This window comes from Vulpes lagopus, chromosome 2, assembly GCF_018345385.1.
Source record: "Vulpes lagopus strain Blue_001 chromosome 2, ASM1834538v1, whole genome shotgun sequence".
In the NCBI taxonomy this organism is placed as follows: Eukaryota; Metazoa; Chordata; class Mammalia; order Carnivora; family Canidae; genus Vulpes; species Vulpes lagopus.
The window spans coordinates 49,829,504-49,842,823 of record NC_054825.1 but is presented as its reverse complement, the minus strand read 5'-3'; the positions used below and the strand labels follow the sequence as shown (position 1 = coordinate 49,842,823).

Below are 13,320 nucleotides of genomic sequence, written 5' to 3'. Positions count from 1 at the left end.
AATTCTTAAAGCCTTCCTTTGCAAATGGTAATGGGGTTTGCTCCCTGTGTTACTCAGTGGTTGTCATTTGTGGCTGTGTTGTTTCCTGCTCTTTTGAGTGGCTCTTACCTCCATCCCAGTCCTGTCTGGTGGTCAAGGTAGGAGTTTTTTATTGTGTCCTTAATTCACTGCCTTTCTCATGTGACGAGTTTGCCCATACTGGAAAATAGGCTAAAATTCCTTTTCAGGCAACAGCTTCCCCTATAAAAAGCCTTTCTATTAAAGTAAAAAAACAAAAAACAAAACAAAACAAAACAAAAACACAACTAACCCAAATGATCCGGCAGGCAGTTAAGAGCAGTTGAATATACAAATAAATGTAAATAAAAAGGAAAGTGTAAATAAATAGCAAATCCAGTAAAAGAAACAAAGGTCAGCACAAGAATAATTTCACAGCTCTTTGTTAATTACAAGACCATTTGTGTGTTACTTAAATAATCATTAATTTCTCATTTACACTTTCGTACCTTCTTTCCTACCCCGTGGCTATCATTGTCCTTTTTTCACCTCCCCTGCCTCTTTGCTCTTGCGTTTCTCACCGTTGTAAAAACGTGTGTGGCTTGAAATTTGGCATTTTTAACATAAACGTGTGGGAGAGGGTGTAGACAGTCTTCTTAATTGGCCGAGGCCTTATTTATTTGCACATGGTGGTGAAGCCTTGTTACAGATTCATCTTTCTCCTGCTCCGGGGGGCGGGTGGGGTTTGGAGGGGGGAGGCTGGGGGAGCACATAGAGGAAAAAAACAGGAATTGTTGTGACTTTTGGTGACTTGTTTTTCCTCCATCCCAGGATTCGCCCGTCCTTCCGGTTGGAGAGTTCTCCGAGCCATTTGTACATTTCATCACTCAGTGGTGAGCCCGTTTGCAAACATGCCATGCCCTCAATGTAAATGATACATGCCATTAACTCTGCGGCTCCGCGAGACCTTCTGGCTCTCCCTGCCTCCTCTTGGAGACGGGAGGGACTTCGGGGGGCCTTGGGCAGATGGGGCAGCAAAGCTGAAGAAATTGTTTAAATTATGTAAACGTTATTTACACAAAGGGTCGTAAATGTACTTTAGAGGCTTTTTCCTGTTTTAATAAACTGCTGAGAATCGGGCTACTTCTTCAAGCACAGATACTGTGCTATCCGATTTTTTTTTTCTTAAGAAATACGCAATTTTATAGCCCCTATTGAACAGACATATGAAGCTTATTTTTATTAATGTAACCTCAAGCTACCCATAAAACTGTCTGTCACTTAGTGGAAGCAGCCTAGTTTATTAATTCATTGGATTTTCAGTAAATAACTTTTATCCCTGGTTATATGTTAAACACAATACTGGGGTCCCCTTTCAGTGAATTTTGATGTTTGAAAGCCCATGCAAGCATGATTCCATGAGGCCCACTTGAACCATTAAAGAACTGGAAGGAACCACAGGATTTCTATCAAAGGGGCCCTCATAGCCTCTGGGCAGCGCCTCATCACTTTACACCTGAGGAAACAGGCATTTTCCTGCCAATGGTTCTTGTCCAGCCTTCTGCCTTTCCCCGCAGTAGAGTGAGGTTTCCCCTTGCACATCATCCACCTGCCTCTTCCCCATTCAGCAGCACCAGGGTGGCCTTAGAAACTCAGTGGCTCCAACCCACTGCCCTGCTTCTGCCCTCTGCCTCGCCCCAGCATGGAGAAAGACAGACAGAGGAAGAAATTGAGAGCATAGCAATGACCACCCCAATGCAGGAGACAGAACTAACCAGAAACTGTTCTGGACGTTCCAGAACTTTCTCATAACTACCTCTCCATTCCTTCCCCTCATCCACCAGGTTCCATTTCATCAGCCCTTCAGAGTCATGTTCAGTGGTGGAAAATGAACCCTTTATTCCCGCGATGCCTCGAAATGGTGCTGTCGGGAGTCCTTGCTAAACCAAAACTGTTGTACGCTGTCCCCCTCCCCCCTGCCATGATCCATCTGATGATTACGCTAAAGTGAAGCCAAGAAATATTCCTTAATATAAATGTCAAGCTTTATCACCTTTTTGACTAAGTGTAATATGTTACCTCTTAATAAAAATGTCTCATACGGTTTATATTGCATAGAAAAATATGTGAGGAAGAGATTTTCCCCCCCGACTTCGAAAATTTTATTAACACTGTTTCTATTTATTTAAAATACTTATATAGTATTCTGTAGCTTTTAAAAACTATTTTTACCCTGCAGACATTTTATTTCCAAAGCATATCATGTTGGAAAAAAGCACATATATCGGTTTAACACTGGAGTCCTGAGCTCATCAATAATATAGAGCCATTATCCAGAAATGTGTATTAATCTCTCTTAATTTCCTTTACATGGAATTCCTAGAAACACTCAGAAGCACATCATGGGAATGCCCTATTTTGAAATGCAGAAATTGAAAAGTAAACGGTGCCATTCCTAAGCCGCCTGGAGCACTGATTTGGGCATCACCCGACCGGCAATGTGGGCTTTGTGACGGGACAGGACGGCTGTGCATCTCGCTGTGTGGCCTGAGAGCCGCTCGGGGGTGGGGCCAGTCCTGGGCAGACGGGGAAAAGCAGAGAAGGCTTTGCCTTCCTTCTGTCCAAAAAATTAATCAGCTGCTATGTAAAAGTTTTATGGAGGCAGGGGGAGGGATAACCTGTGTTGAAATTTCCACAGATGTCAAGCCGAAACAGAAATGATAGTGGGTAATAGCCTTGTTTTCCCAAGAGATACAGCTACTTTGGAATGTCAGATTAGGACTGTTACCAACTCCACTGGCGAGACAGCTTGAATTACTTGCTAATGGATGCAGTATTTGAGAGGTGCATATGGTTATTTATAGGGAAGGCAAATGTCCTCGATGTCATTAATGGTTCATAACTACGGTTCTTATTTACCAAATGATCATTAAGTCTCTCTATTTAAAAAAAAATAAATACTGTCAGCAAATGCAGGGATCATATGATGGGTTTTCCTGTTGCTTGTTAGAGGTTGCCTGATGTAAAGAAAAAGCATCCATATGATTTTGAAGTAATCGAAGAAGCAGTCTCTTTTCATGACTTCATCCCACAGACATTCTGGGTTTAGTACAAATACGGCCGCCAAAGAGCTACCCATAGTCACGTCAGTCCCACGTGTGAGTGTTTCATCATGTAGCTACGTACATGATACAGCTGTGGATGATACTTACTGTCTGTAAGACAAGAAATATTTTGTAAGGAATGTGGTTCTTTAAGCAGCTTAAACAAACTTAACTCCTCACAGCTGTTTAGTGCATATAGACTTGCATTGTAACCAGAATAAATAAAAGTTGAGATAATGTAACAGCCCATTTGTAACTTTGTAGCATTCTCTAGATTCCTGGCCTCTTTTATGTATTATTTGTCATTCAGAGTGATAATGAAGGAATAAGATATTTTCCTATTTGACTTGATAGTCATGTTTCTTTTCTTATTACCTTCTCCCAGTTACCAAAAAAAAAGTCTGTTGTTCCCTACATTTAAGTTTGAAATAAATTGAGAACTGAGTCAGGAAGACATATTGCTGCTTCCCCACCACACACACATTTATTTCAAAAGTAGAATTAGGTAAATTTAAATCCATTCTTCATCTGTATTGCAAGAATAACTCTACTCCCACACACACACAAGAAAAAATCTTTGTGTTTCTGATTCATGAGATTTCCCCCAAAATCTGATTAATTAAAGGCCCAAATAAAAGACAGGGTATATATGCTAATACTTTGGCCAAGAATTAAATATGATGAATTTGGAAACATTCAGATTCCAGGGGAAACGGTCAAGGGTGGAAAGTATAGCACAGATTCCTAAGTGATACCGGTTAACAGTGGGGTTTCCTTCCTCTTACAGCATGCGAAAACAACCAAAAGAAAGACCAGCACCTGAGGACCTGATGGTAAGTACATTTTTTTAGTTACATTAGAATTCTCTAGTTATAGATCTGTGCTTAACATTCTGTTAAAAGTACCAGAATGGAATTTAAAACATCCACAGGCTTTAGAGAGGCAGCATTACTTACTCCATTTGGGGAGGTGTTTTTGAAGTTCATATCCTCAGACAGTAGTTTTTACTTTTTAAAAACCCACCACCGTTTTTGAAACTTAAAGCAGAACTCTCTTCCTTCGCCTCACACCCAAGGGTCACAAGTTAATCTGGGTTACTCCTTGTCCTCATTTGCTGTTACAGCCTCTCAGAATCCAGAGGATTGGTAACAGAAAAGCGAGTCAGCATATTAAGTTTTTAGCGCAGTCCTGCAGGAGAGTCTGAATGTGGCGTGGAGTCCTCTTGGATTCATGTAGAATGAAATTAGATTGGCTGCAAAAGATCAAGTTAATGTGAATCTTTGGTCTTTCCACAGAAAGAGACAACTATAAGGCTGCGGGTGCTGTGTTCTCAGCTCCAAGGCCGCTTTCTTTGATTGCAAATGACAGTTTTTAGTGGAGCAGGGAGAGGAACAGAGACGCTCCCTGGCAATTCCCAAATGGTCATTTATTTAGTGCAGATTGTTGATTTGACAATGCACAAGCTGTTAGACCGCTAGGATCGAGCATTAGTAAATAATAATTATCGTCTGCTCTTTCTCATGTTTTGTGTATACCATTCCGTCTTTAGATTATTGCTCAGAGCACATTCCAGCCGATTTCCTTTCACCACTTTAAACAGTGAACATTTTACAGATACCAGTCCAGAGGTCTTCATCCGTTGTTTGCCATCCTAATCAACACCCTGAGTGCCCAGACTTCTTACTTAGGATACAGATTTCATCCTAGAATATAAAATAACGCTATGTTTCCCTTTCGCATCATGAATGCTTTCCAGAAAGGTAGTTTTCTCCCTCGTGTTACCCCTGGAGCAAATCTCCATTTTCAGGGTAGTTTCAAGTTAAAGTTCAGCCCTAAAACCTCTGCAATTCACAACTGTGCAGTTTTCATGTCTAGAATACACTGATCTTTCAGCGACGGCATCTCTTTGATGGTTGGGAAATTCTTGCAGTTAGTCACATTTGAGAAAACTTGGAACAGGTTCTAGAGATGGAGACCCATTTACCTTGTACATTATTATGCTATGGCTGGATAGCTCAGCTATTAAAACAAAGGAATAGGGTTTCATAAAATAGATATGTTTGTAAACGCATGTCTCAGTGCTATGATGAGTTGGCCACTTATAAATAAAACACTCCAGATCTCACGTACACTCATAAATGCATACGGATGTATGTCTTCTTGGTAAGGAGCACAACTCCAGGGTGGCAGGTCATAAAGACAAAGCTAAAGGGTGAGTACTTTCAGTGCCTTAGAAGGAAGTGTATGTAAGGGTGTGTGTGTGTGTGTGTGTGTGTGTGTGTGTGTGTATGGAGAGAAACAAGCGATACATATTTTGATATCTCTTTATAACTGTACACCCTGGTGTGTGCTGTCCCACATTTTTAATTAATAAATATCAATAAATCAGTGAAAAAACAGTGAAAAATTTAGTCACAGGAAGCACCATCCTATACGTAATTTAACATTTTTAGTACTGCTCCCAGTTGGATTTAAATGAACATATTCCTTAGGTACAGCACTAGTGAGGCACCCTGGCTTAAGAAAGAGCTTGGTGAGGAGGCGGAAAACTTGGAACATATGTGAGGCTCCTGCGGTCAAGAGGGTTGGGTGCTGCCTGCCTCTGACTGCAATATTGAGCCAAATAGGGGCAGGGAAGGAAAGTGGGTTGTACCTGACTTGGGGTACCTGAGTCACATCCTTGGATCCCAGTCTTTGTGTTTTCCAGCATATTAATGACTTTAATTTTTCCTTTTCCCTCTCCGCCCACAACCTATTTGATGGTGCTCCCATCTGGAAGCTGAGAGCACCCTCTGGAATGCATGAACTGTGGAGGACATTTGTCACTGTGGGTGGGGGCCTGCCTTTCATAAAAAGAGCAGTTTATCTCCCAGACACGGTAACACCAGGTAGCAGGGTACTGACGTGGTCAATACTTTTGGGCGTACCGCTTGGGCCGCATCAGCTGTGGGAGGCCTGGAGATTGTCCAAACCAAAGGGAGAAAATCAGAGATGGGACCAGGTGGAAATGCTGAGAGTTACAGATGCGTCACCGGGGACCTCTGGTGTGGCAGTGACCTCCGTGAACACATTGGGTCCCGCCTAAGTAAACCAGAGTGCAGGGAGGGGTGGGCCATGCACACAATGGGCCTGTAAGCAGTTTTTATCTGGTGGGGTTACCTTATATCCAGAATACCCCAGTCATAAAAACCATCATCTTTGCAATTTTTGACCATGTAAGTCTTAAAGATGAAGTGTAAAGCTCAAGTTTAGACTCCTGAGGCCACTAAAATCCCAGTGTTAGGACTCATCTAGGTGTTTAGCTATTTAATTCTACTTTGTATGGTTGTTCCAAAGATAGTTACCAATTTTTCTCTTTTTTAAAACAGATTTTATTTATTTATTCATGAGACACACACACACACACACACACACACACACAGTTAGAGACAGAGGCTGAAGGAGAAGCAGGCTCCCTGCAAGGAGCCCGATGTGGGACTCGATCCCAGATCCGGGGATCACGCCCTGGAGGCAGAGACAGAGGCTGAGACAGAGGCTGAAGGAGAAGCAGGCTCCCTGCAAGGAGCCTGATGTGGGACTCGATCCCAGATCCGGGGATCACGCCCTGGGCCAAAGGCAGACCCTCAACCGCTGAGCCACCCAGGCATCCCTAGTTATCAATTTTTCTGTTTTAAGTAGAAATATTTTAAAGCTGGACCAAGAAACTCCCTTAACGCTCACATTTTGGGGAGCCCAGAGTTCATGTGAGCTGATAGGCTTTTCTGGCATGTAGCCATTAAGCTACATATAGAACTCACTCAGAACTCTCATCGGTAGCATCCACATCATCTTGGGAGATCTCAGAACCAGGTAAATAATTCAATTCAGCAGATATTTGTAGACCATTATGTGCAAAGTCCTGTGCTAGACTCAAGATACAAGGAAGAACAAGCCACATTCATACAGTCCTGCAGGGAACACAGCAAGTATACAAATTGCTAGGATAAAGTAACTCATAAAAGAACTGCAGAGAAAAAAAAGAAAAAGAACTGCAGAGTTCTGGGGGATCCACTGGGAGAAAATGGAAAAAGCTGCATGAAGAAGGTAGCATTTGAAAAGGGCCTTTGGCGAATGGACTGAATTTTAGTAAAGAGTTTTCAAGGGGACGTTCCAGACAAAGGAAACAGACTGGACAAAGCCTGAGTGTGAAGAGGCTCCAGACTTTTTCAGAGCAGCATGAGAACTCTAGTGCCCTTTGGAACAGAAATCCTATTGACATTGTTCTCGTGGAGTCCCAAACCCACAAAGGTGGAATTCAGATAGGCTACACGTTCACCACCAGCTGGGTGATCTGTTAAAACTTCCACTTCTTATAGAAGAAACCCTAGTCCAAGTCTGAAAACTTTGACCTGACATGGAAGCAACACACCCACCCACCCACACTTTTTTTCCGTGAGTGGGCTCCCATTCAAGTATAAGGAAACCCTTCTGTCCTTTAAGAACTATTGCATAAATCAAGAGTCAGCGTTAAACCCAACAAAGGAAAGCCAGCCATGCAAGCGGTGAAGACCCTCCGACGTGCTGATACCCCTCACTCACACACACTCTTTCTGCTCCTAAGAAAATGATTCTGTTATTAACCCACTTTTACATCACCCTGGTAAATCACAGGGAAGACCTAGGTCAGTGCTGCCTCGGCTCTGTGAAGTAGGACCCATCAACTTAGAAAAAAGTTTCAGTCTGTAGAAGCTCTGTAGAGATGGCAAACAGAATGTTCACCAGGCTTAAGACAACGCAGGGGGAACGTTGCAGCTTATGTGGAGTGGGGGACAGCTGCTGCCCATCAGAACGGATGGCGAGGATGCGGCAAGAAGGGAGAAGATGATAAAGCAAGGGTGATGGAGGCCTTTTCCCAAAATGTCAGCAATCCAATTGAAGGACGCAAAAAGGGACACCTGGGTGGCTCAGCGGTTGAGCGTCTGCCTTCGGCTTAGGGTGTGATCCCAGAATCTCAGGATCAAGTCCCGCATCGGGCCCCCTGCATGGAGCCTGCTTCTCCCTCTGCCTGTGTCTCTGCCTCTCTCTGTGTGTCTCTCATGAATAAATAAATAAAATCTTTAAAAACACACACACACACAAAAATAACAATCAGACCTCTAAATTCAGGGACAGCTTGAGATGGGAGCATATTGAGATGGAGAGGGTCAGATCTGGTTTTGCTCTTCAAATGGTTGTGTTTAAGTATTTTTGAATAGAAGGAAAACGGAGAGAAACATTATCTTGTAGGCCCTTGCTCGAGGAGGCCACCGAGTGTGCCTTCTGCTGAATGAGTCTTCCTGTGGAGTTCTCTGGTAGCCAAGGTCAGGCTGTGCTTTAGCAGGAAAGCTTCCCCACTTCCCTTCCCTTGTCAGCAGCTCCCTATCCCCTCCCAGCTCTTAGCATCCTCATGTGCAAAACGGAGGGGATGGACGAGATCCCCCAGTCCTCCATCTCAGGTCCATGACTTCAGGAAGTCTGTTAGAGCCCCTAAAATTCCATCCAGCTTCGTGTATGCATGCAGGGATTTGCATTCTTTTCTGAGGAGAGGAATCTGTGGCTGTCATCATTTTTTCAAACGGGACCGTGACCCTGAATGATTGTTAAGCTCCCTGGCTGCCTTTTCATTCTGTTATTGCAGTGCAGCCAGGACCAGACCAGCAGCTCAGGAGGGTGCTGGCCCGGCAAAGGGGAAGGAAGGGAAAGGCCCTCCCTGTGGGACTCGCCAGGGCTGCTCCCCAGCTGGCAGGTGTCCTTAACCTCCCAGCCTGTCCTGAATGTGGGCCTCGACGCAGGCAAGGAGGGTACGGGCCGTGGGCACCTCTACAGTTACAATTTAGGTTCAGAGTGCTGTAGATCCTTCTATGCATTTAGAGTATTTCCAGAAGCTTCCCATGTCTAAGCTCTATTTAATGGAATCTATGCATAGTAAGTAATCAGGTCAGAAGAAGCAGCATCCCGGTTTGAGATCAATCGCTGGCTAATACTTTATCTAGGCCACTTTATTATCTCATGCTGATCCGATTCCCATTCTCCTCCTCCTTTGTAGCATGCACTTCGGCTGTGGTAAAAGTACGGATCACATACATATTAAAAACATATACCCATTCTATCTGTATGTAAATGCGTGAGGCACAGCTGGATATTGCAGAGGAGTTTGATTTACTAATAGTTATTATCTGTTCTAGCTGTTCAGTGGCAAAGAGAATTTCAAAGAAACAAGCTGGCGCAGAAATTGTCTTTATGCTATTACTATACTGCTTTAGTAATTGTTTAAAAACATGGGTTTTCTCCTTAGGTTCTAATAATGCCTGTTATTTTGTGCGTTTCCTGGTACATTCCAGAGCAAGGCGTCCTCGTTCAGTATCTCCTCGGGTTTGGGCTTTTGTTTTTTGGGGGGTTTTTTTGTTTGTTTTGGTTTTGGTTTTCCATTCAGGCTACTAAGAAGAAACACAGAGTGCAGTTTGCAATTGAAATTTGACATTTTGCTTAGAAAGCAAGTAAATCGTGGGACTCGAAATCTTAAAAAGCAGGTGTGGATCTTGGGGGAGGGATGTCAGTTATAATCAAAATAATGCTTTTAGATTTTTTTTCCCTTCATCTAAATCCCAGCAGCTGCAAACTTAAAGGCATCTCATTTCTCAGAAAAGGCTTTATGTATAAGAGGTGGTATTGTTTGGGGGCTAATAAACACCAAACTGCTCCAGAAAAATCTGTTTAAACATTTAATTACTTGTTAACTTGTTTAACTCCTCTCTGTTAAATTGTCACTGGTAGCTTTTCTGTGATCCAAAACTGATTGTAATTACATTTTCAGATAGTTTTGCTCATTGTTCTCTCAGTTAATCAATGGATGTGATAAACTGGGCATCTACATGGTCCCTTTTAAAAATTGAAGAAATCACCACGTTAGATTTTTGTCTCTCCAGCACCTCAATTCCAGGGTAGAAAACCCCTTTTGGGTTTACACCAAATGGTTTCATCCGGCATTGTTAGACCCAAACCTTTTGACCCCTGTGATAGTCAGAATGGACAATTAAGAAGATGATTTTAGGGGCACCTGGGTGGCTCAATTGCCGGAGTGTCTGGCTCTTGATCTCAGCTCAGGTCTTGATCTTAGGGTCATGAGTTCAAGGCCCATGTTGTACTCCATGCAAGGTGAGGAGCCTACATTAAAAAAAAAAAAAAAAAAAAGATGATTTTATTCAGGCTGTTGCAATATGGAGAATGTTTATGAGGGAGGAATGTCTCAAAGAAAAAGGAGTGGGCCATGGTTATGGAGGCAGGTAAACGAGGAAGTCAGATGGAAGGATGGATCATATCTCTGTGAAAGTTGGGTGGTCCTTTGTGGCTAACAAAAGAGTAAGGAGATTTCTCATCTATTCTTTCTTTCTGGGAGCACAGATAAAGTTCAACATTATGTCACCACATTCTACTAAACGGACCAGCAGTGAGTTTTGGTTTCTTTGATCCAGACCTTACATGTATTCCAAGCACAGATAGGAGGAAATGCACATTTCAGCAGCCCCCTTGCATAGTGTTCATGGACCACTCTGCTTGCAATCTAAACTTTTTAAGATATTAATGATGATTTAATAAGCAATTACGAATTTGGTTGTCATTTACTACATCTAGCTATTGCCTGTGTCTAAAAGAGCATGTTTTAAAATAGACCCTTAGGCCAAACTCATATGTGTGTCTGGCCACCCATTCTTGCAGACATCATTTTTGCTTTTGGTTATTCATCTGGAGGTGCAGATCAGCTCATTAGCCAAGGCACCCAGAATTTGCAGGGAGACTCCCTGACTGGGATTGTAACTTCAGCTAAGTATTTCCTTCAAGCACAAATAGCATCCCAGAAACCTGGGGGCTCTACAGAGGCCCAGTTGACAACCATGTAATGATCTTTTTATTATTATTTTCAAGTTCTGAAGGCCATTAAAATCATCTGTTTGTGTCTGCTTATAAATAGGAATCTACTAGTAAGAAGTTGATTTTAGCTTTTTAATTGCACATAATTACAACGGCAAAATCACTATCTGGATGCTTGAGATCGCACTAAATCAGACAGCTTTAATTTGAATTTTTGATGACACGTTAGCACTTCAGCAAGAACAGAGAGATTATAACCCCAGAAAACAAGCTTTGTTTTTCCACAGACATGACTGCTTAATCTTTTCACGAGACTTGAGCAGATAAACATGTGTGTGTTTGTGTGTATTTATATACACGCACGTAGCAAGAGAGATACACATAGATAAAAATCTGTCACTCCTTGATCATGGTGATCTAACAGTTTTAATTTCCCAGTTAAGGATAACTTTTTTCCTCCATCAGTCAGGTCAGATCTCTTAATATGGTGATGATTTGCCTGTTTAAGATTGCGGTTTTTTGAACTCCTGCCTGCAGTGCTTCTTTCTCATTTTACTGGGCCAACTGTCATCTTCCCAGCATCGCGTTTCATGGCACAATGAGGCTGTGGTGCCTTGACTGCAAAAATAGTTTGGTTATCCTGGAGGCAGTGAAGTGGATCTCTGGGGCTGCTCTACTGTGTTACGCCACATTTACGGGGGGCGAAGCTGGGTCTTGGGAGTGTGTCGTCCATTAGTTCCTCATTTGACACCACTCAGCCTGTTGGCAGTTTCTTTTATTTGGGTGGTGGCCTCGGTTTGGAATACCCTTCCCTGCCGTTGGAGATCTCCATCCTCCTCTGCATCACAGTGCTTGGTCCCTTCTCTGAGGCACTCCAGAATTTACTGTCTCTAACTTAGAATGGCACTTAACTACACAAAATTACATATTCGTTGTATATTCCCAATTTGGCCCATGTGGTACAGGTTCCTAATGCTGGCAACTCATCAGAATCAGACAAGTGGGCTAAAAATAAAGAGGAAAAAAAAAACAAAAAACAAAACAACCCTGGATCCCAGCCCAGATCAAAGAATCTGTGATGCTTGGGCCAGAGAGCAGGTACTGTTTTGTTTCTTAAAAGCTCTCTGGGTGATTACAAGGAGAAGCTAGTTTAATTCCCTTTTTTCCTACTCGATTATAAGTGCCGTGAAGGAGGATCATGCTCTTAGAATTCAGTGCCAGCATGGTTGGTTCTATGCAACTGCCATTCAGGCGAGGTCTCTGATCTAATTACAAGAAGAGAAATCGCTATCACTTCCTCTTTGCATGCGCCAGTCTCTCTCATCCAGTTCAGTGAAACGTTGTACTAGACATCGAACAGAGAGACAAACGGGATATGTCCCTTGTTCTCAGTTTCCTCAGACTGACCCAAGAACAAGTAATCTCTGGACGTTGTAACATACAAGATAAGTTAGGGTGATCACACCAGAATGCGTAGCCCCATCAAAGGGTTTTGTCGGAGTTACCAAGAGGTCATGTGGGTGAAATAATTTGATGCTAAAATAAAGACATTTTTAGGATGTTGCGATGTTTGCAGGGGGGATAACGTTCAAAGCATTTAACAACCAGTATTGTGACCAGAGCAGGCACCAGGGTTTGGCCATCCCACCCTGGAAGTACGAGAAGAGCAAGACAGTGTTACCCAGGTGTTGCTCAGCAGCACCTGTGAGCTCTCCGGTGTGTTCTAACCACACGAGAATCCACCTTGACCGTTAATTCCAAGTCAAGAGGTCACCAGAGAACCAAGACCTAGAGGAGACCACCTGGCCAGCACCATCTTTGCTGGGTTAGACTGATGGCAGGGGGACCCCACAGTCTTTTTCAGCATCACAGATGCGTGTCACCCCAACCCCTAGCTCTCAGGAATAATGGATTAAGTTGAAAACAACCAGAGACATTTAGTCATTTCTGGGGGAAATATAAAAAGATCTGAAGCCTAGTCTCTGTGATTTGGGAATTGCTGTTGAAGGCAGCAAACTTGTTTTCCTGGGAGTACACTCCAATAAATAGATGCAATTCTTATCAATAATTAATGAGTCTAACCAGGAATTTCAAGGGCTGGAAAAATATTAGAGGCCTCCTATTTACAGTTGAAACCAGCTGGATTTGTTTAATGGGTTGTTTGCTTTTTAATTTGTAGCAGTTTTGAGAGAGACCTTTGGGGATCGGGAGTCTTGTGGTTTCAGTGAACCCTTTTGTAGATATGCAGTTATTTGGGGGGCTGGATCTGCCTGCAGATAATTTGAGGTTCGCTTGGCCATTTAGAGACTGCCTAAAGGCAGTAAAGACATTT

At 42.9% G+C, this 13,320-nt stretch overlaps 1 protein-coding gene across 7 annotated transcripts in view; it reads left to right on the top strand.

Annotated features, from left to right (window-relative positions):
- MAP2K5 (mitogen-activated protein kinase kinase 5) overlaps positions 1 to 13,320 on the top strand; it is a 259,087-nt gene that overhangs the window by 216,992 nt on the left and 28,775 nt on the right. For all 7 annotated transcript variants that reach the window (XM_041745524.1, XM_041745523.1, XM_041745522.1 and 4 more), the window contains 2 exons: positions 829 to 890; positions 3,889 to 3,934. In XM_041745524.1, coding sequence (XP_041601458.1) covers positions 829 to 890; positions 3,889 to 3,934 — 108 coding nt within the window. The remainder of the gene's footprint in view (positions 1 to 828; positions 891 to 3,888; positions 3,935 to 13,320) is intronic.